The 26,326-nt window shown below is 36.8% G+C and overlaps 1 protein-coding gene and 1 long non-coding RNA gene across 19 annotated transcripts in view; one reads left to right on the top strand and one right to left on the bottom strand.

Moving 5' to 3' along the window:
• LOC122571105 (nucleolysin TIAR) overlaps positions 1–26,326 on the bottom strand; it is a 582,639-nt gene that overhangs the window by 193,996 nt on the left and 362,317 nt on the right. Inside the window, exons 1-2 of one of the 13 annotated variants that reach the window (XM_043734489.1) lie at positions 18,395–18,529; positions 13,654–14,179 (exon numbers count right to left, since the gene is read on the bottom strand). The exons of 7 other annotated variants lie outside the window; for them this stretch is intronic. In XM_043734489.1, coding sequence (XP_043590424.1) covers positions 13,654–13,831 — 178 coding nt within the window. In that variant the 5' untranslated portion in view covers positions 13,832–14,179; positions 18,395–18,529. Of the gene's footprint in view, positions 1–13,653; positions 17,091–17,838; positions 18,162–18,187; positions 18,312–18,394; positions 18,530–26,326 lie in introns of those variants that run through there. 5 more of the 13 variants (XM_043734470.1, XM_043734479.1, XM_043734496.1 and 2 more) reach the window with 5 other exon arrangements.
• LOC122571148 lies at positions 19,987–25,004 on the top strand. 6 transcript variants are annotated; one of them, XR_006317974.1, is made up of 6 exons: positions 19,988–20,322; positions 21,399–21,488; positions 22,375–22,515; positions 22,657–22,850; positions 23,192–23,268; positions 23,336–25,004. It is a non-coding gene; the product is annotated as an uncharacterized LOC122571148 (long non-coding RNA). The 6 variants fall into 6 exon arrangements; XR_006317975.1 differs by lacking the exon at positions 21,399–21,488 and having other exon boundaries at positions 19,987–20,322; positions 22,684–22,850; XR_006317973.1 differs by lacking the exon at positions 21,399–21,488 and having other exon boundaries at positions 19,990–20,326.

The raw sequence follows: 26,326 nt of genomic DNA, 5'->3' as shown, positions 1-26,326 counted from the left end.
GGAAATTAAAGGATCGAAAATATGGCGGAAAATATCGCTAGGATATTTTTAGTTATCATAAACAACGAATCCATGCCCTTCCTCCCATAACCTGACGATATTTTCCGTCCATATTATTCAAATTGACCAGCTTAATTTAAAAGAGAGAAAATCCATTTCCAGTCGGATTTAACAATAAGTCAAAAATGACACGTGTAAAATTGAGAAGAATAACGGTTGAAATGACAGTGAATTCAACTCGATCGGGCGCGCGTCACTGGTAATTCAAATATCATCAAAGCTCGTATCCAAACTCGTATCTCATTTCTGACTTTAATTTAAAGTCTAATACATCCAGCGGCAACGGCGAAAAAGATAATATTACGATTACACGAGGGTTTCCAACTGAACTTAAATATTTCCCCAATACCTCGTGTCCCAATAGTATGCAATTTTGACGTAACCGGTTGGCCTGATTTACCGTGTCCCTCGTAATTTCCACGAAAGCTCTTTAATTTTCGCAAAGGCTTAACGTGTTTCGGGAAACTACGCGAAACGTTTCGCCGCTGGTGGCATTGATTCATGGTTGTGCCTTACCATTGTTTTGCCGTCGTTTATAAATCACTATTAGTTTATAAATAGAAACCGGGACTAATAAATTTGCCTCTGCGAACAGCAAGCATCATGGTGCGAACACCATGGCAATTTAAGATCCTTCCATTTCACCAGGGGCCACTTGCACAATTGAACTAATATTATTAGCGAAATTTTAGAACTAATATTATTAGCGGAACAAGCCTCAAGTTACATGCTACCGGTGCCAATAAATTCTCTCGCGTAACTGTAACAAGTTTGACAATAAAACAAGTAATGCGAACGGTGGATTCTACAAATTACATTTGACAAAATATAAACAGCCTGATGTAACTAAAACCGTAGAATCGTAGATTCGCGGATTTATAATATTCTCAAATTATAAGATCGTAAAAATTTGCTCAACAAAAATCTAGAACTCACGATTTGCCACTTGTAGGTGGGAAAGTTCATGACAGAAGTCACGCTTGTTAAATTTTTCATAATTTTTCATTATGCCATTTTATTTACAATTTCGTGTACGTATAATAGGCGTATGCAATTTTCGTAACACTAATTGCATTTTGTATTTTATAGTTTTTCGTTTCTTTCACCTTATTAAACTTGGAAGTGAATAAATCGTGTTATATTTTAATAATACGCGTGTTAATGCGTCAAAAAAGTTCGTAGAGCTAGAATTTTTTTTATAATATTTTATATTTAAGGGGTGTGTACTTTTGTATGCATTTCATTTCAGAAATTATTTCAGTTTCACCGTGTACGCCAAGTTGCGATGTTTAAAAGCGATGTTCGAGCGCGATTATAAATTTACACTGTTTATGTGCAAGAGCGAAGATCGCTTATTTCGATTTGTTCATTCTACCTCAATCTAAATAAATACCATTTGTCCTCCACTTTTCGGCGTTTAATGTCGCGGTTAAAAGCGAACACTCTGTGTGTTTAAGCATAAATTAATAATGACAAAGCTAATGGCCAGCAGCAGAATTTTACCCGCGAATAATTGATAATTTTGTACCGCGTTTATCTCTTTATGTGACTGTACGGCTTCTTTTTCCCGATATTATGCGCGATATAATTATATCTCAACCCGCGGGTATTTTAAATCCCTTTGAATTTTAATCGTTGCTTTGCCGACAAGCAAGTTTCTACGACATTTAATACCATAAGCTTCCCCTGGCAATGGAAACAAATTTTGTTTGCGAATCGCCACGCTAATTATTCAGCAAATTGTGAATTTTTACTATTACGTAACATAAATGTTCTACCGCTGAAAATACGAATATTAAAACTCGCTAGTTTCAGAAAATGAATATTTCAATGTACTTAGTATTTTAAGATCAATAGAATACAAGCATTCTACGTTTTAAAAATACAGTTGCTCTACAAAAGTATTTGAATACGTATGGACATCTTTTATGAACAGGTATACATATTATGTACGGTATACAAAACATTTTGAAATTTCATTAGAGATGTATACTTGTCGAATCGCACACCGACATCGCGTAACTCGCGTCTGATTAATAGCGCTACTGTTTCAAAATATATTATCTAACACCTACGATAGAGTCATGAAAGTTTTCCATGGCATCAAGTCACAGTTCAAATACTTTCGTGAATCACTGTACCAGTCGTACCTCCTAAAGTAGCTTTAAAAATACTGCAAATAACTTTCACAAAGTACAAAACTGTTGTCAGAGCGATCGATAAATTTCTTAAAATCAATTAACGCTCGAAACTATATTTTTCCAAATACCTAGGATATTTATTTCAGCCAACGAAATAACTCGTAGATATTAGTAAAATTACTGTGACGTTAGATTCAGCATATGATAACGGTGCGCCAATAATTCACACATAATCCAAAACTGCCTTTCCACGCTTTCAGCAAAGCTGTCCCTGTTCCTATCCGTTGAAATGTTAAATACAATGAACCGCAGGCGGCAACGCATTCCTCCGGTCTAGATCTAGATCAGGCCCGATGAGATAAACTCGAAATTACGTTCAGTCCGATATCACAAATTCAACACCGCTATCAACGTTAATAACTCTGAAATGATACCCAGCGAACCTCTAATTCGGCCGTCTTCGATTGAAAAGCATAAAAGGGAAGCCGAACGTACGAGAGGACGTTTGACGTTAATTGCACAGCTCCGATGGACGAAGAAGAGGCTCCTCCTTTCTAGGTATCATCGACAAAGACGGGTTAATCCGTTCTGCGCTATCGGCCGAGCCGCTCGCGCGACGAATGACAATGGAGGTAGACAACAATAGTGGAAGAAAGAGAACATGGTTTGAAAGACGAGAGGAGAAGAACAAGACCAAAAGAAAGGGAGAAAGTAGTGGAGCCAGGGTGGTGGCACGAGGAGAGAGAAAGAGAGGCAAAACAGAGGGGAAAGGGTGATACGCGGGGAGAGATGGAGGGAAAGGGCAGAATCCAGCGAAGAAAAATCGTCGCTAGGTCATTCGTGTAACCCGCAGAACAAGCCGTTGTTACGCCATCGGGATTCAACGAGAGGATTGGGAGTTCGATGCCCTGCTGCCGAGACCAATGTACCTTCGGAAACTTTACGAAAGGGCAGCATAGATACCGGGTGGCAAGGGTGACATAGCAAAGGACATGCCAGCAGCCCATGGATAATAGTCGACGTGTCTTCTCCGGGAAATTAGAGAGACCGTGCGAAGGGAGAAGAGAAGAACGTCGAGGAGCACGGCGTTCAACATCGAGAGAGGATTAAATGACAAAATATCACTCAGAGAGGTGCACTGAGCGCGGAGCTTGGAAGCTCCGGCATTTGAGAGAGAACGATGGCTGCTACGTGACCAAAATATTCTCCTGTGGGTTGCGCAAGAAGCGAGACGAAGAAGGATAGAACGAACGGCGAAGGGTCACGGAGAAGGACAGAGACGGAGGTAGGAGAGCACCTGCACTCTTCACCGACCCTGAAATATATAGGGAAAATACCACTGTCTAACCTAACGAGAAGAGGACCTTGACCACCGATATGCAGTCACAGGTAGGAACGTGAATTACTATACTTTGGAATACTTATATCGAATCTCTGGCAAAGCGTTTGAGAAACTTCGATTACTTGCCGCTGGAACTTGTGCCGCATTTTGTTACGTATTGAGTACATATTAAGTGATGTAATTAAGGAGCATGTTCAGCAAAGCATAATAATGAATAGGCCTCGAAATTAATTTCCACGGTGAAACGTGGGCTTGAATGGTAGTTGACCTGATGTAAAATCTCTGTTTACATCGCTTTTGGTTTTATTAATACGTCGACTACTGAATGAATTTTGTATGCCTTGTTTATAGACGGAGTTTATTAAATAATAAAGTATACGTTTCGTAATAAATTCACTAATTTTCACTGTTAGCATAGCAGAAGTATTAAAATTTTACGGATATAACTGTTTGTTTAATTTTGAAGTTTCAATTAATTCTAACATAGCCGGTTACAGATAAAATTTTTACCGTTTTAAATTCGTGAAATGGAAAATAACAATATTTTCGTGTACATTTTGAATAGTATTTCAGTACAAATAACAAACACAACGGCGAATCAGGCAATTCGTCAATACAGCGCAAAAATATCAAAATTGTAATTTCATCCTACGTGTCACAATTATCAACGTTCAGATTTCGCCAAAAAATTTGAAACTACCAATTTTTTCTACGCGATACCACAAATGCCGTAAAATGAAGCTGAAAAGTCTTGAAAATAAAGAAATAATCACGTTAGAATACATCGAAGAAACCACAAATTCATAAATTGATTTTTTCTTGCGATAAATGCATACAGACTCTTGACAATTATCATGAAAACTAGTAATTCGTAGTTCATACCGACGCTAAAAAGAGTTTCTTTCATACGTTCTTCATTTTTTTATATTGAACATAACTCATTCAGTGGCTCATCTTTGTACACGGAGTTTATCTTACCTTAGAATTATGAAAGGGAACAAAAGTTACTGATAAGCACGAACGCAGTTCGTTTGTTGGCATTGTACGTTAAATATTTTCCCTCATTGGCGCGACTTTTCGCAAGGCTTCGCGCAGCAATCGGGAGCATTCGCGAAAAGTACTCAAAACGAGACACTTGTTAACATCTGGCAGTAAACTTGTTATCTTTCAACCGTTCTTATCGCGCAGCCGGAGTTTTATACTTCTCACTCTTTTCTCTCTCTCGCTCTCCTATACATTTTACAACGTTCCATTAACGGCATAGTCGCGTTAAAGTGCAGCGTTCTTCCATTTTTTTCTTTCTCGTCTCTTCTCCGCTCGGTCCGCCCTGTACTGTCCTTGTTTCTCTCGTTTCCGTTTCGCGGTTCTCAAGAGAAATCTCATTTCCCCGTCTAGCGACGTAACCGACCCGCATTTTCACCTTTAACGAGCACCGCGAAGAATAACGTAACGCGCTAAATTAACAATTAAGACGTAAACGGCTGGTAATTAAGCGACAGCGCTGGATCCGGCAAGAACGGCTAAGCCGAGGAAACGAATCTGCAAGATGCAGTGGACCATAAGACGCCCAACCAAGGTAAAGAAGAGATCAACGCTACGCCAGACGGGGATGGGGTGGGGCAGGGAAACGGGAGCGGAACGAACGTAAAAAAAATGATGGAAGGGCGACGTGGATGCAAGATCGAGGGCGGAACGAAACAAAAAAGCCGGATGTTCCTGACGGTAGTCGGATAATGTAAAAAGGTTCCGTTTAATCCATGTGAGTACATTGCTAAGCTGTCTGCTGGAAATTCGGTATTTCTATCCGCGTGTGTCCTCCGGGAATACGTCTAGTCAGGAAGAAAGTTGCAACAGAAATGAAATTAACTTCTTACGAGAACGACGCGTTGTTCTTAGCAACGACGTTTTCCTTTTTTCCGACCGTTTTTTCTTCTTCTTTTAATTTTATCTTGGAATATAGCGAAAGTAATATGAAAAGCAGTTTCTGAATAGGAGTGTCTCGTCAGACGGGACAGAAGCTGGGAATTTCGTGGGACGACTAATCATTTTCGAAAGCGGGGAATTTAAGCTTTCAAAGTTAAATGAGGGTGGAAACAAAGTGGACGTTTCGTTGGTTAAATCTTATTTAAACTCGAGGAAATTAAATTTATTCGCCGGCGAAATAAACTGAAACTTATTCCAAGTATCTCGGCCCTAACATTAATGACTTATCAGTCAGGCGTTCGATTACGCGATCCAACTCCAAACTTCATTCTCCTTTGTAACGTTCTCTTTTGACAAAATTAATGGCAAACACCGTCACGCCGACATTCGACGGAAAAACAACTCCATTATATTGACAAAGATCACGGAGGAAACAACGAGACGAAGTCTGTAATTCAAAGCACATCTAATTATAACCCTTCTTAACACGCGCAATGCTACTCAACGCGACGTTAATACCTTTTGCTCGAAAAAATCCAGTTAATCACACTTCCTCGAGAGATTTCGTCGGAAGCCTATTTCTCGAGCGGGCTTATTTAATTTACAGGCGTTTAACGCACGACATCGCTGGCTGGCTGGCGGAACGGTCGTCCCGCATAAGCAACGGCAAACGCTTCCGCGCAAACAGCCACGGAACAGTCGAATTAACAGGTATAATAATAGTTACATAAAACGGTGGCGGTGCGAGCAGCGAACTATGAAATTCCTGTAATCGAATAGTTCGTAGGACTCTAATAACTGTACGAGTCGAATCTCTCGCACAACCCCTATTTTGCCAGCGTCAATCAATACGCGGACGTAACATTCCATTTGGCATGCTGAAACGTTCCCTTTGCTTTCGCTAGATAGAACTCGCAATGATATTGATTTTCTGACCCGATACACGATCGGTTTTTCGAATCTTCGTAAACTGATTTCGGCTTGACCTGGTCCGAGCCAGTCAGTTAGAGGGTTAATTTCACATCTCATAAAATTGCTGCTACGATCCACCATTACGTCAAACTGAGACTCGTTCCTTGAAAAACGAGCATCGGCTTCTCGTTACTGTTGCGTCCGCGGATAGCTCCACCATCCTCTATCGTGCACCTTCTTTTTCACATACCAAGAAGAAAACTTATAACCGGGCAACGTTTGACTGGGACCCTACGATACAAACCGACCAGAAGCTTCTCCATCGATACATTCGATATATGCACCCACGCCGCCAATACATTTCAGCTCGATGCTTTCCAAACGCTGTTACCTTCCGAGATGTCGTTACATCATGAAATTTCGATACCAGTTCGAGAAATCTACCGTACGAATCGATCCAGATCGAATCATCGATTCTACTACGTGCTACGAGATCTGTCACACGGTTCATCCCTGAAATACGAACGTGACTTTGCATTATTTCAGAGAATACCAATAACATTTTCATTACGCTTTTCTTTCGATATTGTTTGGACTAATGGTTTTTATTTAAGTAGACAAATTTTAAAGAAAGGGGCAATCTTACCATCCTACATCTGTTATATACATGCAACTGTTCGCGAAAATATTTAAACACTTATGGGAACTTTTTCAGAACGACAGGACAATTTCTTGTACAACTTGTTAGATGCACGCTTTGCAGCATTCTGAACATTTACCAAGCGTCGTCTACGTGTTGCGTTTAAGGCGCAATAACGAAAGAGACACATTATGCGTGATGTATGCGACGTCCAGTTTTATCTTATCGTCAGAGTAGTAAACCGATTTTTTGGAAGTGAGTGTTATATTTCTCGCGAACGGTTTGCGCGGAACCATTTTACGTAGAAGGGGACCGCCGTGGTGCGCCCGAGGGAGTAATACTGACCTGACCCCACAAATATCTGAGAGTATGAGTATAAAATTTTCGTGGCCCGGAATAGGATTGTTATTTTAAAATGTACAGTCGGCAGCACGATTAAATTGAGAGACCGGCTGGAACAAAGTGCAACACTTTACCGGTGGATATTGAAACTTCAATAATGAATACTTTGCATTTTCATGTTTTTCATTTGCGTCGAAGAAAATTGAACGATGCTCCCGATTTATAACGAAAATCGAAATGCACAGAAAATGCTTGATAATACGATCGTGTGAAATATCTGATACTGTATAAACCTTACATTTACACAACGATTATGTGTATTGAACTTTTGGTTTCTATGTTTTGTCGAATTTTCGAGATAGAGACGAGAGATTTATCGTCATATATTCCAGTTAATAGTATGTGATTTCAGAAATATTTCAAATATGATTGCTACGATCTAAACTTAAAAATTATCAATGGTAATGGTTTTTGACCACTGCTACATATTCATTAAAATTAGTCATCCGACACTATTGTCTTCACCTAATAAGCGTTAACAATTAATCGTTATTTTGATCTCACAAATTTTGGAATTCTTGCTAAGAATCTCTTACGAACAGCGGAAAAAAAGAAAGAAACGAATGGTTAGATAGAATATCGGAACTAATCCCAAACCAGTTCTACGTGAACTCGAACCATTTTCATTACCATACATTAAAATCTAAATATTAAGTGTTAATATACAAATTTTTTCTTGAATATGATACAAATATGTGGGTGTTTAAATAATTTGATAACTTAGTAGAATCATTAGGGTACATGGGAATATCTGAATAAGAGAAAAGATGAGAATTGCTAAATATGAAAGCGATAGACAGATCGTTGACCACGAGGTTAGCAAGGTATTGTTTCTGCAATCAAAGTAAGACGCTTTACGAGCGACCTGCACGGCTCACGGACCTCTTTCCGTTTTAATTAAGATAAAGGTAATAATTCGAGCTACCGATACGAAACGGCTGGCGACAGTGGCCGGATTGTACGTAATATCGGGCTTCCGCGCAATCGGAAATTTACTGTTCATTTAAATTAAGATCTTCACACACGCCCTTTTCAAACGAAAGTATTTTCATTATTAATTCGTTATTTTCACCGGGCACGGCGGGTGTTTCGTAACTACCCTCGCATTTACGCCGGGCAGATCGACGAAAAAATCTACCGGCCATAAAGCTGCTGATTTTTATCTAAATTTGAACGTGCACGAAAGCTGGTTATACGCGTTGCTGCCAACACTCGTCTCGGACTCGAAGAATCGTTTTCTGTTTATGAGCCGGCACGACCTGTAGAATTTTCACGCACCTACTTAAAGTGCAATTTTCGTCTCTGATTGAACTTTCAATCACGGCTTAACCGAAGGATTAAAATTTTTTACGAGTTGACAGTGAAACACGGTACGCGAATAACGAGAACACATTAATTCGCTTTACAGCTTGCCAGTGCTCGCTTCGAGTGTTCAATGTTCAAAGCTTTTTAGCTTCATTACCGAATTCCGTGATACAACCTTTCCCTTTTTGTCAAAAGGATATATCCGTGTCTGGGGAATAGGGGAAGCAGCGTGCTTCGTTTTTATCACTTTGCCACAATTATCCGCCATATGAAAGTTTCATTAGAAAACTGTCTCTTCTTTAAGAACGCTCGTAAGAAATATCATATAAGATTTTGTACCATTATGACTATATGTGTATATGATTCGATGATAAATAAGAGTATCTCTCACAATACTACTGTTACTGTATCATTTCTATCCCTTTGTTAAACATAGTTCTTGTTTGACAATGTCCAGCGACAAAAACTTATCTATAATCTTGTCTTCAGTGTAGAAACTTATATTAACATGGTACAATATAAAAAGGGTTTCTCGGACGAGGAATAAAGTCGATAACAGTGAAATAACACCAATGCGAAACGCTCCAAACGTGTGCTACATCATATCGTTTAAATAAATTTTGAGATGAAAGTAACAGAGATGGAAAAGTTTTAACATGTTTCAGACAGTAGATTGAAATTTTTCAGAGGTAATCGTTCTCAAAACCAACGAATGAAACAATTTACCATGTTACGCTGAAAAGTCAAATTAATCCTCCACGAATTCACGTATATGTATAGTATAGTATAAAATGGACCAAGTATCTCGGGTGAAATTTAACGTAACGCTTTTACGTTTCAAGGGTTCTTAACGCATTCTTATTCTCGTGAATACATTGTATTAATAAAGCATAAAATTAATCTCTTGAAACTGTGCGATTTAAAAACTAATTGGAAACGTCTACACCATTTAGCGTAACGGAAGATCACTTTTAATTTTTAGGCATGAAAATACGAACCTGAATACAAATCTTTTTTGTCGTGTGCGTTTCTGTGAAGCTCGATAAATTGAAATCGTTTAAAGGTGCGTTATTGGAAAGCGTAAGGCGTGTATGAAGACGAAAAGTTTTTTTTTTTAGAAGCATCGGTAATTGTATAGATTAAAACCGACAGCTGTATTATGCTAGTACGGTGTGCAACTATGAAAGCTTTCATTCAGAAAATAAGTAGGTCGACAAGCGTATATCGAAAAAGTTTGTAGACATTTCATTTCCTGTCACCGACCAATAACGGTATTTGTTCCTCGTCTAGATCACCGTGAGCATTTTTTTTCAACGACTTTTCTACGCTGTAGCACGATGTTGTCTTCGTACACACGTTCATAAGATTAACAAGAAACATTGAAATATACTTGTAACACGTTTCTTGCACTGCTCTCTATATTTCGAAGCGCGTTCAATACCATTTTCTCGCTTTGCGAGGTGAAAATAAAATCGATATATTATTACATTATTTCCCTTTGAAAAGAGAGGAGATGCGAGTTAGATTTTCAAACGATTTTGAAAAATCAGCATAGAGCTATTCTAGTACCTCGTAACGTGGAAAATGTATACAGAAATTAAATTAGAATATTTCCTTCTTCTTTCAACTCTCTACGTTGACGATGCTAAAGAATACACGATTTAACCTTTATCTGCAAAACGAAAATAATATGTCAGTTACTAACGTGCATTATATTAGAATCAAAGATGTCAGGCTCGTGAGCTAAGCTCATTACGTAAAACTGTTTAATTACGACAGACAAACGGTAACGTTTACAAATGCTAGGGTGTGACATCTGAAAATGGACGAACATCATCTCTGGAGCATTGCGCGACTCGTCTCGACTACGGCACAGGGAGTCTAACTGGCGTGCATTAAAGTAAAAAGATTGATGACACGTCCCGATATATGTACACTCTTGCGAGACGTCAATGCAAAATCTTCCGTGACTCGCTAATGTTTTGTAACGGTTCTTGTTCTGGCACAAACGTTGATAGATCGTCCCGTTGACCAATGACGAGATCGAAGTACATAGACCGTCGTCCACGAGAAGAACGATCGGTGCGCGCTCACGAGATGCAGAAACGAAGAACAAGGGAAAACGGGGAAAGGAAAGTTTCACTGCTTCGACAAATTTATTTTCTGTTCCTTTTCAAATTCGAACGGTTTTCCTGAAATTTTGTTAGAATGTCAATCGAGGTGTTGTTCCTTCGTGGGAAGCGACGAAACGACGCGTGAGAAAGTGCATTCAGAATTCTTTGTACAATTTTTATGTCTCTTGTAACCTCATTACTCCGAAGAATGAAACTTGAAGCAGTTTCGAAGTTTATGGATATATACGTATACCTATGTAAAGTATGATGAGAATAGAATCGAAAAAAAAACGTACATTTTTTTGACAGGTACCTTGTCAAATCTATCTGTCAAATACACGATTGCAATACGTGTCCGGATTGTTTTCAAACTTTACCAAGTCATGATTACTAAAGTATTAATTAAATTTCGAAAAGTTTTGCATAGCGTATATAATGTGTCCATGAAAATTTTTTATAACAAGTATTCAGTAATTTCTGTATGAAATATTCACGCAAAAAATAAAATATTTCTGGGAAATACAAGTAGATGTAATACACTTATAAGAAAAATAAAAATCATAATAGAAATTTTGTAGGAGTAAGTTTATTGATCTACTGGTAAAATTAACGAGGGCTTTACTTTCCGACAATTTAATTTCATACGCTTTTACTTACTGAGAATAGAAAACTCGAGAGTAATAAAGATTCAATTAAATGATTAGCAATTCGTTGCTTAATACTCGACCAATTAAATTGATTATTTCGGAACAAGAAATTAATAGCCATATATAGATGAAGAGAAAGGTTGAGGAATTATACAAAGAGCTTATAAAGAGCTAGATTGAATCATTGATAGAATATAAATGAGATGCATTATTATTGGAAGATGACACAAGCGTGTTTAATTCTCCGCTAAGTTTCATTTATGCATGAAAATTTAGCTCGATTCAACATCTGCAAGTGGAGTTAAATATTTGATATTATTATACCAACAAAGAATCTTGAATTATCTGTGTATAATTCCAATATAAAAAGATATTGGAGATATATATGTATATTAATATCCCAACGAGGTAATTCTCCAAAACTCTGCATACATCAACTTGTATCATTGTATATATCACATCGCATATTTACTCTTATTATCTAAATAGGAGAAGAAGTAACAAAAAAAAAAAAGAAAAAAAAATATTAATTCAATAGGTTTCAATGTGAACTGACTGAAAAAATAAATCACAATTACCTCGACGCAACGTTGGTCCTTAATCGGTTGAGCGAGACTCGTAACAGCTTCGCTTTAAAACACTCCGAAACTGGACAACAACGTACATAATACACAACCACCACGATATCATCCAAAGATTCCACCATACTCTATATCGAGGGTTGTACGATCGAAACGTCCGTTGATAGATAGTTTAGTTGACCGACAACGAAGCGAAACTCGTCCGTTGTCCGCGGAGAAGAATGATCGGTGCACCGTCACGGGAGACAGTGGCAAAGAGGGAGGATAAAGAAAAAGAAGAAGGAGACGTGAAGGACGAGGCGAGGTTAACGGAAAGACGGGTAGTTGGGTACCTGCTTATTATTCACGCGCGAGATAGGTGCAACGGGTGGTGGGGGAGTTGATCTAGCTCGATCTAGAAGAGGCAGGAGTGAGGCCAGACTTAGGAAGGTAGGTTAGAGGTTCGTGGCGAATTCTTATAAATCAAAACAGACACGCTATCCCGTCTCGTAGGGTGTTTCCACCCTTTCCTGCGCCGGCACCTATGCCTTCTTACCTCTTTGCCTCGCGCGCCACTTGCCACCGAACAAAAGAGAGATGCCCATCGAGAGCAAGTAGGCGTACGAAAGAATCGAAGAAGAAAAGCCCAACTCTGAGGGGATTGGAAGAGAGTTAGCGTGGCTGATATTATCGCGTTTGCTCAGAATCGACGGTTAGCCGGTTTAACGTCAACGGTATCGTTAAAAGGAAGATGAGATTAATTCCTTCAGAAGGATGAGGGTAATTGGTATTACGAAGCTTTCTATCGAAATACGTTCGAGAAATTTTGGTCAAATATTTGCACTATGCTGCGAAAAGCAGCGTATTGTTCTAACACGTTATTCTAATATTTACATACCAATTAATTACAGCCAAGTAGATATATTAAGTTTCGTGTTATTTAGAGTAGTGCCTTTATATGAACAAAATTTGATACTATGAAAATGAAACGTATAGAACCTGATAACAACATTTTAAAACCACAAACTATCAATCTAAAAGGGAAGACCACAATCGGTGACCTTGTGTTACAATGTTAAATTGGTCTATATTGATATTCCTCATTTTTTATCTCGGATTATCGTTGTACTTATCAGTATTTCGCACGTAATAATTCTTTTCTACAGGAAACTACTACGTTACTGATATAAACTACGGTTATAGCGTTAAAAAGTATTACCACTCTAGACATTACTATAACGTGCTACTATCATTTACGAACACTAAGCGCATTTGAATATTGAATCTTTAATGTTATAGGTGTTGCTTCGAAACCCTATGGGTTCATCTTCCTACGTCTTATATCCAACTTTTCTCTATCAAATAGAAAATTGCTGCATAAACTTCAGACAAAGCGGTCATAACACGAAACGAAACCCGTTCTTTATCTCGGAATAACCTGCCTATCGTTTCCTTCCTGCTGCTATTTCCTTGATAATTACGACACAATGGTAAAATTCTGACGGTTGAAACGTAGCTAGCGACTGGGTTGGTTTTCGACGTAACACACTCTCGTTGGCGGAGCAGCTGCCATGGAAAATAGAAAACAGAAAGCGAAGAAAACTTACGGGGGTTCTGGACGTGCATAGGAGACGGAGGGTTGGTTCGCGTGACGACAACCGGAGGAGGCATCTTGGCGTGCAACGCGGCCAGGCACGAGTTCGCCACGTCGTAGATGAGATAGGCGCTGTAGTATCGGCCCGCACTGCCCATTTTCAATTTATTCTTACCCGGTACCACCGCCATTTTCGCGTCCAACGTAGCGCAACACAAACACACACATACACCTGTACACACGGGGGATCGGCGCCGGTTTGCTTAGTTCAGCGATTACTACTTTTCTCGCTCGACGATGATCGACGCTGATTATCCAGTTTGACCTCCGGCCAGATTAGAACACCGGTCAGCCATCGCGATCCAAACTTTAGGTGTATATTCAGCAATATAACCGGCTCATCGCTTCCCCATGTTCAGCTAACGCCCGAGAAACGTGCATAACGCTGTTTACCGTTTGGCTCACCGTTCAGGACGCTCTTCCAACGTCGTCATACAACGAATGTGGAATATCAAGCGCGAGATTCTCGGAATAATCGCCTGTTTGTAATGTTACGATTATTGAAATCGTGAATGGCTTTTGTTGCTTGAAAATCGATTCGAATTACTATCTAGCACGGTAATGTACTCCCTGATACTCTGTTATCGTATCTCATGGCTTTATAAGCTTCTATTATTCGATTTTCAAGTTTTTCTTTGTATTCGTGTATCGTTGCCTGATTCAACTAAATATTCCAAGAATAATAATTGGTAATTTTGAACTGAATACGAGATAAGAAATGAGTAATAGTCATGTACATTCTTTATACTTGTTAATATTTATTCGATATATGTTCTTTAACGGAAATTATTCATTGTAAAATATCATTACGGAGGTATGGTCATAAATTTCACGATAATAAATTTTACGAATAATTTTCAATAATATTTGATATTCTCTGGGAAAAGCGACGAAGATATAAAGATAATGGATGCTATTAAACCATCTTCGATAACACCGATAATACCCTGCATTTTGTCTTTCACAGCAACGCCGATATTCCTTACAGTTCGATTGAGATTGGTATACAATTCATTCAGAGAATAGAAGCACTCGTTAATCGAAACTTTCGCGACAGAGAGACATAAAAATCGAAAGCACTGTAAAACGATGCATTTCCATCATCAGTCGTAACTTTCAACACTTTCGCGAAGAACTTTCAACGATAAATAACTTAAAGGAGGCTTGTTAAACGATCACGATCGTTTTGTAAGTAGTTTCCGGTGTAGACGCATCCTTTCTCCAATAACCATTTCATCCATCTCAAACGAATTCATCAAAGAACAATGAAATTTAGAACGAAAAAAGAACGAAATCACTGCGCACACAATTATCGCCTATAACACGCGTCATACATGTATTTTCCATGTTGCAACTAATTGAACATCGCAGAGTATCGCATACGATTCGGGCGACTTGTTAGCCGATCAATTTCCAAGCAGCCAGATCGTCTGGTGCCCGTAGATTGGCTCGAAAATCGCGCGTAACCTCGTTTCTGGCACGTACATTAGATGTTCGATCCTCGATCGACACAGAACGGACGCAGACGAGGCGCCACGCCGTTGCTCTGCAACAACAACGAAAATCACTCGACTCGATTATCCCCGGGGATCGAACTGGTATGACGCCTGTGTTTCACGTTGACGAGACGCTGGCACTGATTTCGATAGTGCTTCTCGGACACGGATCCACGATATACGACGACGACCGGCCAGATCGGTGGGCTGGGCAGCCGAACGGAAACGGTGCGGTTCCACGGACCGGAAGCCTGGACCGGAAGCGTCACGAGTCAACGGGCGCCTCACTGATTGCATGCCGCAAACTCGGATAGATAAAAACGATCGCTGACCGCTTACGTGGTCTCCATTTGATTACGCCGTCGTTGCTTTACGCTTGGATAGCTTTAGGGTTTTCGTACTTTAAACGGTTTTCGTAGTTTGAGGAAATGAACTTAAAAGTCTCGAGAACGCACCGCGCTCTCCTCTTTCTTATATCGTAACGTTTTCGTACGATCGTGGCCGTACGCGAAAAGTTTTTATGAAATTGTCATGCTTCTATTTCTTTTTGTGAGCTTCTTTTATAGCTTACAAGTCATGCAAGAATTCTGTTTTTTTTTTTTTTCAGTTTATCAGCGATAAGACTGACAGCAAGTATTTTTAGCTTTTAGTTAGGTTTGCTAACTTCATTACAATATCTTGACGTTCTGAATATTATGTGGATGATATTAAGCGCGTCGTAATAAATTTAATAGCCACGCTCGAGTCAGTGTGTTACGTTCGAATACAATTATCTTTTAAGATATTGAAAAGGGAAGAAACAAATGCCCTATGTAAATGTTTACTTCTTTTTGGGAGAAAATACTTGGGAGAAAGTAATAGCTTTATTTGGTCGAACAGAATTGATATTGAAGTTCCTCCGAAAGAATTTTAAAAAATGAATCAAAGTTAATATATGTTTTTCATGTGAATTTAATATTTGTCATTATCGTTTGTTCAATTCAAAATTGATGTGATTTATTACGAAGAAAGTATTATAATTTGAATGACTTGTATCTTGACTATGACGGGAAGTGAACATTTCTCAGCAATGAATGTTTCAGAACGATGTAATTCAAAATTACCAGGAGAAATACGTTCTCCGGTGTAAAACGAATTTCGCAGTAATTTTTACTTGTATGCCATCAGTCTTGATCGCGTTTTCAGTAATTGGCAGTTTCATGTCCGCTAGCATTTCACACTGTTTCTCTCTATACGCCCTATTTCCGACGCGTTCCATATCCTTCTCTATATTATTGATCATTACCGGCAGAAATCATCATGCTGAGAAACAATGAACGTCACATGGTCATGCTCCAACTATTGACGCGTATAATTATCGCCGGAATCGATTACATGCCATTTTGAGCCGTGAATGGTGTGAACCATGAAAGGACTACGATACAGTACGTATCAAATTGAATGCGTCATCAAAAGTGCAACAAGTAAGATGACATTTTTGCGTGCATATTGTTAAACTGTAGCACTCTTCAAGACCAATTTGTGCATTAATAGTTTATTGAAAAATATGTTATCATAGATAGTTTCTTATAATTGTGACAAAACTGAATTATACAGCCTCTCATTTACGTATTTATGGTTATGTCAGTATGACTAATAACTATTGGTAACTATGAAATATATTTGTAAAAATCTTTAACACCTTTAACAGAATTACATCGTATTTGAAGAACGTAGGGAAAAACAGGATTGCAAATTTTAATTAATGATAAATACCACGTTTGATTGATTAAATATTTGTGTTTGAATTCTATTCGCCATCTCGAAAGTATCAATTATTAAAATATTAAATATACCCGTGATTCTTTCGGAAATTTCATAAATTTATTATCTATTTATATCTTTGAATCTAACGAGTTATCCAACTTTCTTAGGCATCGAGTGATACATAAATAAAGAAATCGACAAAAATAAACTTCTCATGTTTTTCTTACACACTTTTTATAATCTAGCGGATATTTTTACTGTCCGTATAAATGAACAATAACGTGTATAGATACTTCTACTTTTTCTAAACATTTGTATAGATAAAATGAATTTCTTACGAATCTTTCTTTATCCGAATCCACCATCTTTTGTAATACTGAATATTTAATTCCTTTGTGTACTTTATGTTCTTAGTTATTTCATACTCTCTATTTCATATTCTGTGGATTCATTTCCACTAGCATTTTATTATGAACATACACATTTTTATTGCACCCGTCGTCCATCATTCCTTTTAAAGAATTCAAATTCCCGATGTTGTTCATTCTCGTATTAATGCGTCGCAATACGTTTGAATAGCGAACACATACGTTTTTCAACCAGGGAATTTGTGATACACGAATACAAAGATTCTATTAAAAAGTTCGATCCATCGGTTCCGAAAGAGCGGTAAACGTAGCGTAAGAGAGCGGGGCGAAAGAAATTCACGAAGAAAACTACAATGCTTTTCACGTCAAATTGCAACGACATAAAAACCAACCGACAAACGAAGATTAATATTCCGGCGCGGAACGTTAACAAAAATGGGAAAGGCACCGCGTATTTTACATCTACAGCAAATAAAATCGACCTATAACTGCGGACTGGTCAATTTGTATCCTGTACAGTGTAATTACGATAGATATTCTAGTGATTTGTTGACTGGAACGTAGGTCTGTCTATTAATCGCGAGAGCGTGTTTGCTTTCGAAACATCGCTGCTGCGCAATGATTTCTTGTCGATTGCCCTATAGCACGGTAATTAACCCATTAACACAGCGTTATTATACGCGAACATTTCACAGATTTTCCAAAGTGACGAGCGCATAAGTTCGCAAAAATATACAGATATCGACAACGAAACGTTAAACTACGCTAGCATAGACTGTGTCACAATAACGTATTCACGTTACTTAATTACGCGTAATCTATACAATGTTGCGACACGTTGCGAATGTTAACAAACTCAAATAAGCACAGAACTCACTGAAATTATAGGATCGACGCACTCGACGCGAAAAACATATTGTTGCACGATTTTCACCAATTCTATAATTATTTTTGGAACATAATTGGCAAAGAGTCTTAAAATAATCAATTATCGACACCAATAAAGGGGTACACGTGCAGTATTGGTTCGTTAAGGAGAGACGCGGCAGGGCGTGTAATATTATCACTGAAATCAATCGATTACCTATCAACACGAACCGTGAAGACTACACCATGTTAGATGAGAAGGTATAGTACACGCGACGTGAAAACGAACACAACGACACAAAAATTGTCCGAATATCGTAGGTATTGCTAAAGCGGCTGGAGTTCTACTGAAAAGCATTCGACCACCTAGGTTAAGAAAGAAGCACGTACAAACACATTCTCGTGTCATTATAAAGCATGCAACAGTGGTCGGTAATGTGCGCGGTGTATACAAAGGCGTACACCGACAAACGTCAAACTGGATGAAACACCTATACGCCAGCGCTTCCCAATGTGCTTCGTTAAATAAATATTCATTATTAAACATTTCTCTAAATTGCAAAATGATTCTACTTGCTTAATGTAAAATTTGGTTTTATTATGTGATGTATTTTTGCATTTGAAACTGCTTTTAAACATTAAAAAAATTATTAATTAATCTTGCTAAGTTCTTGGAGACATATTCGATTGTTGTTTTTCTGCTATTAAATAATTTCTTGTGTTTGAAGAGAGTATAATCAAAAAATAGGTAAAGTAAACAATAAAAATAAATTTGGTATTAAAAATAATCATATGTCGGAAATTTTAGTAGTATATTAAATAATATTTTATGGAGCGATAATTCTTATAGATATCTTTGTTTATAATCAAGCAAAAAGCTCACAAAGTATTATATTGCTTTCTGACATTAATGCTGCCACAAAAAAGAAAGAGATCAATTCTGTTTTTAATATATAAATAAATTTCATCGCTGCGGATCTTTCATCCTATACAATGGCATATTTCTACCTCTATTAGTTTCACTTCAGGGAGCAGGTGAAACGAAGATGTAAGACAATTAAATTACGACAATGAAATTATTTATACTCTTATAATAGTATCGATTACAAATGACGATGTCTCATAAAAGGGATTGCACGTATATGACATGGCGAATCGATAGATCTGGGATGCAAAAAAGCTTACCCGTCTTAACCTTGCTACGGTATCCAAATTTTTGTGTTCCAATTTCGCTATCGTTTCAACAAACAAAAACACTTTTAATGTATTAAGAATGACTAGCATAAAATTGAAACGGGCAACTTTTTAACGATATGGAAACACGATAAAAAGAAAAAATAAACAAGATAAAAAATGCAAATGTTTTAACCGTGTGTCTAACAAATTTCAATTTTTTGAATATTATCAACGAGTAATAAGGACATATAGATTAATGAAGAAATCATGCAATTTAATTATATTCCATGAAAAATAAAGCGGATACGTTTAACTAGTAACGTACACAAATATTATCCAAAAACTTCCACTATCCATTAAAAAGATTACCCAGCCAAATTCGATCATAGATGATGAAATTGGATGGAATAAAACGACATCGGCTACAATATTTCGACTGTCTTTCCTCGAAAGCTGAAAGAGCGAAGCTCGAGGAGCGTACGGCGAGTAAATTAGTTTGGGAAACGCTGTCACAGAAGCGAGCATCGTCATATCGTATCACTGGGTGATTCGCACACCGAGAAGCCGGCTGGCTCGGTTACGTCGCGAACGGGCCAACGACAATGGACGCGCGACAGGAAGGCGGCCGTATCAAATGCTTAACAGTCGACACAATGCCACGTACACAGGCGTGCAGCTGCGCTCGCGAACGTGAGCCCAAGCCAGACCAGCGTGCGGCACACGTTGTCATTTCCGTCGTGAAACATTTGACCACGTTATAACGCTAATATCGCGCGTCACCGTGTCAAGGGTGAGAGTTGAATATTTAATTCGCGGTATTGTCGGAGCCCTCGGTGCCGCTCGATTGCTTCTTTCTTTCCGTCTCCTCTGTGCGCTCGGTTCCGACTAATTAATCGTGAGATTTCTTTTGCTACTGCTTGCGTCACGAGCAACGATTCCGATAATGGATGGCGGACGTTCATATATTACGTAGGTATATACATCAACGTTCAAAACTTTTGAATCACTTATTTAATGAGAATGGAACTTGGATTTATGAATTGGATAATAGAAAAAGTAGCGAAATGCAGCTTTTTATATAATAGATATATTTTAAATTAGAAAATATGCCAGACTTAATACTACGTTCCGTTGTGTTTTAAACTGGAAATTTCACGAAACGTCACGTTGATACAAAGCGCAAACGTACTTTAAAGACGCGACTGAAACCCGAAAATCAACCACAAAACAAAATTAAAGCAACATTAAACATCTAAAATTATTAGCTGGTGTTTATTGAAAGTGATTCAAAGTGCGTATGCAAATACGTTTTAGACACGAAATTTGATATTTGTCTTCGAATATTCTGTTATAAAAATACCTTTGCCATGTTTAAAATGATATATTGAAATAGTTAAGCTAGTGGAAATCTCTTAACAAATATATATTTTACAACATTTTAATCCCCTGTTATAATATTATTCCTTTGCTCTATAAATACACGTAACGCGGGTAATTAATCTTACTAGTCCATTTTGAGTTGCATTTCTCATGTGGGATTCATGAATTCGTTAGAACCGAGGTCGTACCCTCTCATCATCGTACAGGAATGTCTCATGTAATGTATATGTGTTCTAAAATACAGCCAAATACACGTTTAAGATAATAATATATTTACTGAATAGTTAATTTAGTAAAATTTTAATATTTTAAGCACTCGAGCTATCCTTGAATAATAAATTTTGTGGGATACATTTATTAATTATTTCATATTAATTATTTCATATAACACATTTATCTCTCAGCCATGACATTCTAAAGTGTTAAAACTTTTTTACAAAACTTTTTACTATTAACATTTATTTTTAATGATATCAAAATAAGACATCATAAATCACAATAAATCGTAAATCATAAATGATATGTCTAAAAAATTTAGTAGATTTTAAGAAAATATAATTTTCTAGTGGAAGATGAAAAAGAGGGAAGGCAAGTGTTATAATATTTGATGTTTCAGTGCACCACTTTTGCATTTAAATTATCTGTATTTGAATCTGTGTTTATAGTTTATATGATTCATGAATAACTAGCCAAATCCATAGATACACCATCGAGACGATCTGGATATGTATTAATGCAAAATGACAGATAATCAGGTACAGTGTACGGAATATGCATCGATCATTATTGTCATCAAGTCATTGGCTGTATCATAACACTAATGTTCCAAACAGACTGTAGATTGCGGATGAATACTTAATTTGTGCCGTTATTAAATTTCAATCGGGGAACAAGAGTTTATTCTTTCCTCAACAAATATTGAAAGTAGTTAATTACGTACACGCATAGGTATACGTATGTATTGTTCATTATTCTTTCTGTTTGGTTTCGAACGTTCTGTTAACTTTGACAGAACACCATACGCGAAAAATGTTACCGGAACAGTCTGATGAATAGCGATTTAACGGTTTGTTTATACATAAATAACGCTCTAATGTGATTCCTGAAAATTAACAATTGAGTCATAATAAACACTGTCTCTCCGATTAAATATTTATTTTTTAAGCTTCCATTAACTAGATAGTTAACTTAAATTTTTTCGATTATTCGATCATTCGATTGCCAATTTCGATGATGTTTCTATCATACTGTACTGGTTTAGTTAAACTGGTGATAATTCTAAAGGAAATAAAATATACGTTGACAAATATATGTAGAATATATGGGTTGGAGACTTTTGAGAAAAGTAAAAAAGGTCAAAATTTTAATATTTGTTGCAGGCGTAAGACGATGGCCTGAATAGATCTTATAAATTTGTCACAACAGTTACGTAATAGGAGCCGATGAATATTTTTGAATTGGCAACTCGTTTAAAGACCTAGTTACTTTTTACATTATCTAAAACCGTTGATAAAAATTTCATTCTTTTTTTACTAACAAATTTATGACTATCGTACAAAGATATTTATCGATACAACTTCCAGCTTGTAAAATATTAGTTCAATTATGTAAAAAGACGCACATGACGTGTTACTCTTATAGGGAAACGAATACAGAGTTACGCGTACCATGAAGATAAACTAATTTCATAAGACAAACATAAATGGCTGGTAATATTTCATAAGACGAAGAGTTGACTGGATCTTCTGGCCCTTTGAATTTGATCAGAACATAAATCTCAAGGTATTGGTTGACCGAAAAAGCACCGCTCGAAATCTGTTCGATAAGGAGCAAAAAGGAAACGAATGGATGGATAAAATAACGAATTATGCAAATGAATTCGAATTCCATTAAGAAAGTTAAATCTATTCTTCAAACTTTTAGATGTACTCTTCATAAACTTTTTCGAAGGGTCTTGCTGCGAACACGTTGAATGGTAACCATGGAAAATTGGGTAAACCCGGCCGCCGGAATATTGCACGTTGTCATCAAAGGATTAATTGAAAATGGAGATGACATTGTCGCCGCTTGAAAATTACTGGGAATGTGGATTATCGGAGCGCCGGGTATAAACGTATGTGAGTAAACGAACCAGCGCGCCAGAAACATTGTTATACTATCGCGAAATACTCGACCGCGTTACAAGGTTGATTTTGCAAACATACCGCAAACCGGACTTACATTCCGTACAAATGAGCGCCCGTGACTGGCAAATTAAATAATTTACCAGTGAATTTAAATTGGAATCGTACAGAGGAGAAATTTCTTTTTCGTCATTATTATTTTCCGTTCTTCCTACTTTCCTATGAAATTGGTGCAACAGAACTTTTTCAAATTTCACGTTGTTGGCTAGAAATTTCACGTCGCATATAATTACTGAGTAGGTTGCAGAGTATAAAAACTGATTCTGTGATTTCAGCTCTATTTATAATGTCACTTCGAATTGGGATATCTGAATTGACGACATCATGATTGCAACAAACCAAAAGGATAATCGTAAGTAATACGATAATTACCGAGGAAGCGCATTTTTAACACTGATTAATTAAGACGAAAATTTCAGTTTAGTACACGCATTTCATTCTTATTATTTGCAATATCGTTTTACATTTGCAACGGTAAATGAACAGCAGTAAAGTAACTATGCCAGGATAAACCACTGTATGGATAAATGAAAGGTGCAAGCTCTCGATTAGAGGTAAGAGGTTTAAAACTGAACTAAAACTATGAATTCAACGGCTGTTCCTTTAAAGTACTTGTGTGCTTGGAGCTACATTAGCTTATTGTTAGTAATAATACCAATTTTATTATACATGAATGCATTGATACGCAAAACGTAATTTCGCGTTTACAAGAGCTTACCATGTACTGTATGTATACGTGCGAAATAATTGAAGGATTCGAGATTAATTTACAACACCATAAATTGTATATTTAATACAATGATGTAGTAATTATAATGGCTACTAATAATATATGAATGCGTTATAGATAATTTCGAATTATTAGTTGTTGCATATGATACAATTAGCGATTATAGACTATTATCTAAAGTATATACTATTTAAGTTTCGTGTAATGATTTGTGTAAATGTCCTTTCATTGTTAATTGTTTAGTATCGTTTATAATACGAATACACGTATGGAAATTACTTTGGATGTAAAGTGGAATTGTTATGAGAGAAAATTTTTGCACGTCGCGAAATATTTCTTTATTTCTAAAAAAATATAATGTATGTAAAAAATGAAATGCATAGGTCAATAGAATTAGTGTTTAAGAAATTACAAACTTCATAGTATTATTTACATGTATGAACATGCACATGAAATTCGCAATTTTTGTAAATTTACAATCCATATTTCAAGTAATTTAAATTTAAAATAAAACTGTTATTAAAACAAACCATTTTATATATAAAATGGTAATATTATATCGATATCTAATACTATATATATAATATTATTAACAATAGTGTTATGAAATATATAATATTAATAATAGTACTATGAAATATTCTCCTTTCTTCCTAAAGAAATGTATACGACTATTTTAGTTAGATGGAATTAATAAACTGACAATACTACAACATTACACAATAAATTTCTTCGAAATGGAAATATATTTTTCTGATACTGTATCAAATTATTGTAAAAATTCTAATAAAGAAATTGTGGCGTTTCCATTGCGCGTGGGAAGTTAACTATCAGAATATGTAATTTTCGATGACAAAATATTTTGTGCGGTCATCAGAGGATTAATTGAAAATGGAAATGTCACCAGCACTGTACTGCAATTGCGAGTTCGTAGGTGGACACAGCAATAGGTGTGAATGCATGAAAGAGCAAACGACAGTAATAGGTATTGTATTGCAAAACAACTGGCAGCAGTGCACTTTCGAAGAGTGTCGTATGCGTTCGTTAATTAGTTTATTCGGTCTATTATTATTTGAAAACTCCATGTTGAGTATGTCGCGTTATTGTGTACAAGCGAACGCAAATAATCATCATTCCTTCTTCATAGATGAGCATAAATTGCACTGCAATTACGTAGATTATTTTATCATAACAGAAAGAATGAGAGTAATAAGTATACACTATGGCTCAAAAGTATCTGAACATTCGTTGATTCTTGGCAAAATATATTTTAAGGACAAAATTACAAACAAATTAAATTGCTCCGATTTTATTCCTTATAATTGTCATAGCTATGTGTAATAGCATGTTATGATCCGACTAAGCCAATATGTAATAATAAAATTGGTTTGTAATTGTGAAACCTTATAGAATTATTTTATTACTTGTTTTACCTTTAGATCCCCTAATTTTTGACAGATTTTTCTTTGAAAATGTTACACTATTGCTTAGTGTTAATTGTGATTTGAATAAGATACAATTGGTTATCAAAGCGTATAATGTGTTAATAACGCATGTGTAATTAATTATATGCATTTAGTGCACCTGATTTCCACTTGAGCTAGACTGGATTTCAAACGCGTAACAATGCAGCGTGTATCAGTGAATATTACTTTTTAAACATACTATTCATGACATCGAAAAGTATTTTAGATAAATATCGAGTAATATTGAGAAGGACGTAATCAAATGTCATTGATTCTTTAAATCTAGACGAACGCGTTAGTTATCGTGAATTATTTTCCGTTTATATCTCTTAAAACATTATTGTCAGTGATACATTCAAATCCCTCTAACTCATCTTTTATTCTTCTTCCTATCTTTCTATCTCTAAGAAACGACAGTCCCGTGTACACCTAACAAATCTAATAAAGTTGAAGGTAACAACGAAATAATAAGCATCTGTACATCGGAGGCAACTAACCGAAGCGCGTAATCCTCCGTGTCAGAATATTCCACATCGTTGTTAAAGGATTAATTGAAAATGGAGATGGTATCAACGCTGGTTTGAAATTGCCAGAATGTAAATGAATACAATAGACAGGCATAAACGCGTGTGCGCACGCGACAGACATTGTTAGTCCGTAGTGAGACACTCGACCACGTTACGCCACTAATTTCAAAGCGCATCGCCAACCAGTTGATGACGTAATACATGAACACGACGTAGACGTAGTATCGAAACACATGTTTATCGCGTAACGAACCTTTTGATGCGTGAACAACGACTACGGGAAAAATGGAAACGAGAGTCGCGTGATTCACTGGCCGCAGGAAAATAAGGGATGAAAGTTATGGATGAACAGCGAGGCGCGAGGTAATCGACATGGAACCGCTCATTTTTTCCCTCACTGGAGCAAAAAGTCTGGAAAAAGTTATTTCCGTCGAATCGAGGAAACGTTCATTCGAAAATCTATTTAGCCTATATCACCTTAGATGGAATATCGATATTCATTATTGTAAATTGCGATATAATTGACAAGGATGTTCATGATGCTCTTTAGTAACTTTTTTTTTGCAAGACAGGAAATGTATATTGATAAAATTATTGTTAATTATAAAATTTCTTGTGATCTATAGGTATATTCGTTGTAATTTGAAACTAATTGTGATTGAAAAATAAGACTCCTTTGGTAGCATT

The sequence above is a fragment of the Bombus pyrosoma genome, linkage group LG1, assembly GCF_014825855.1.
Source record: "Bombus pyrosoma isolate SC7728 linkage group LG1, ASM1482585v1, whole genome shotgun sequence".
NCBI classification, from domain to species: Eukaryota; Metazoa; Arthropoda; class Insecta; order Hymenoptera; family Apidae; genus Bombus; species Bombus pyrosoma.
The sequence above is the reverse complement of the archived record's forward strand: the minus strand, read 5'-3'. Positions and strand labels throughout refer to the sequence as shown.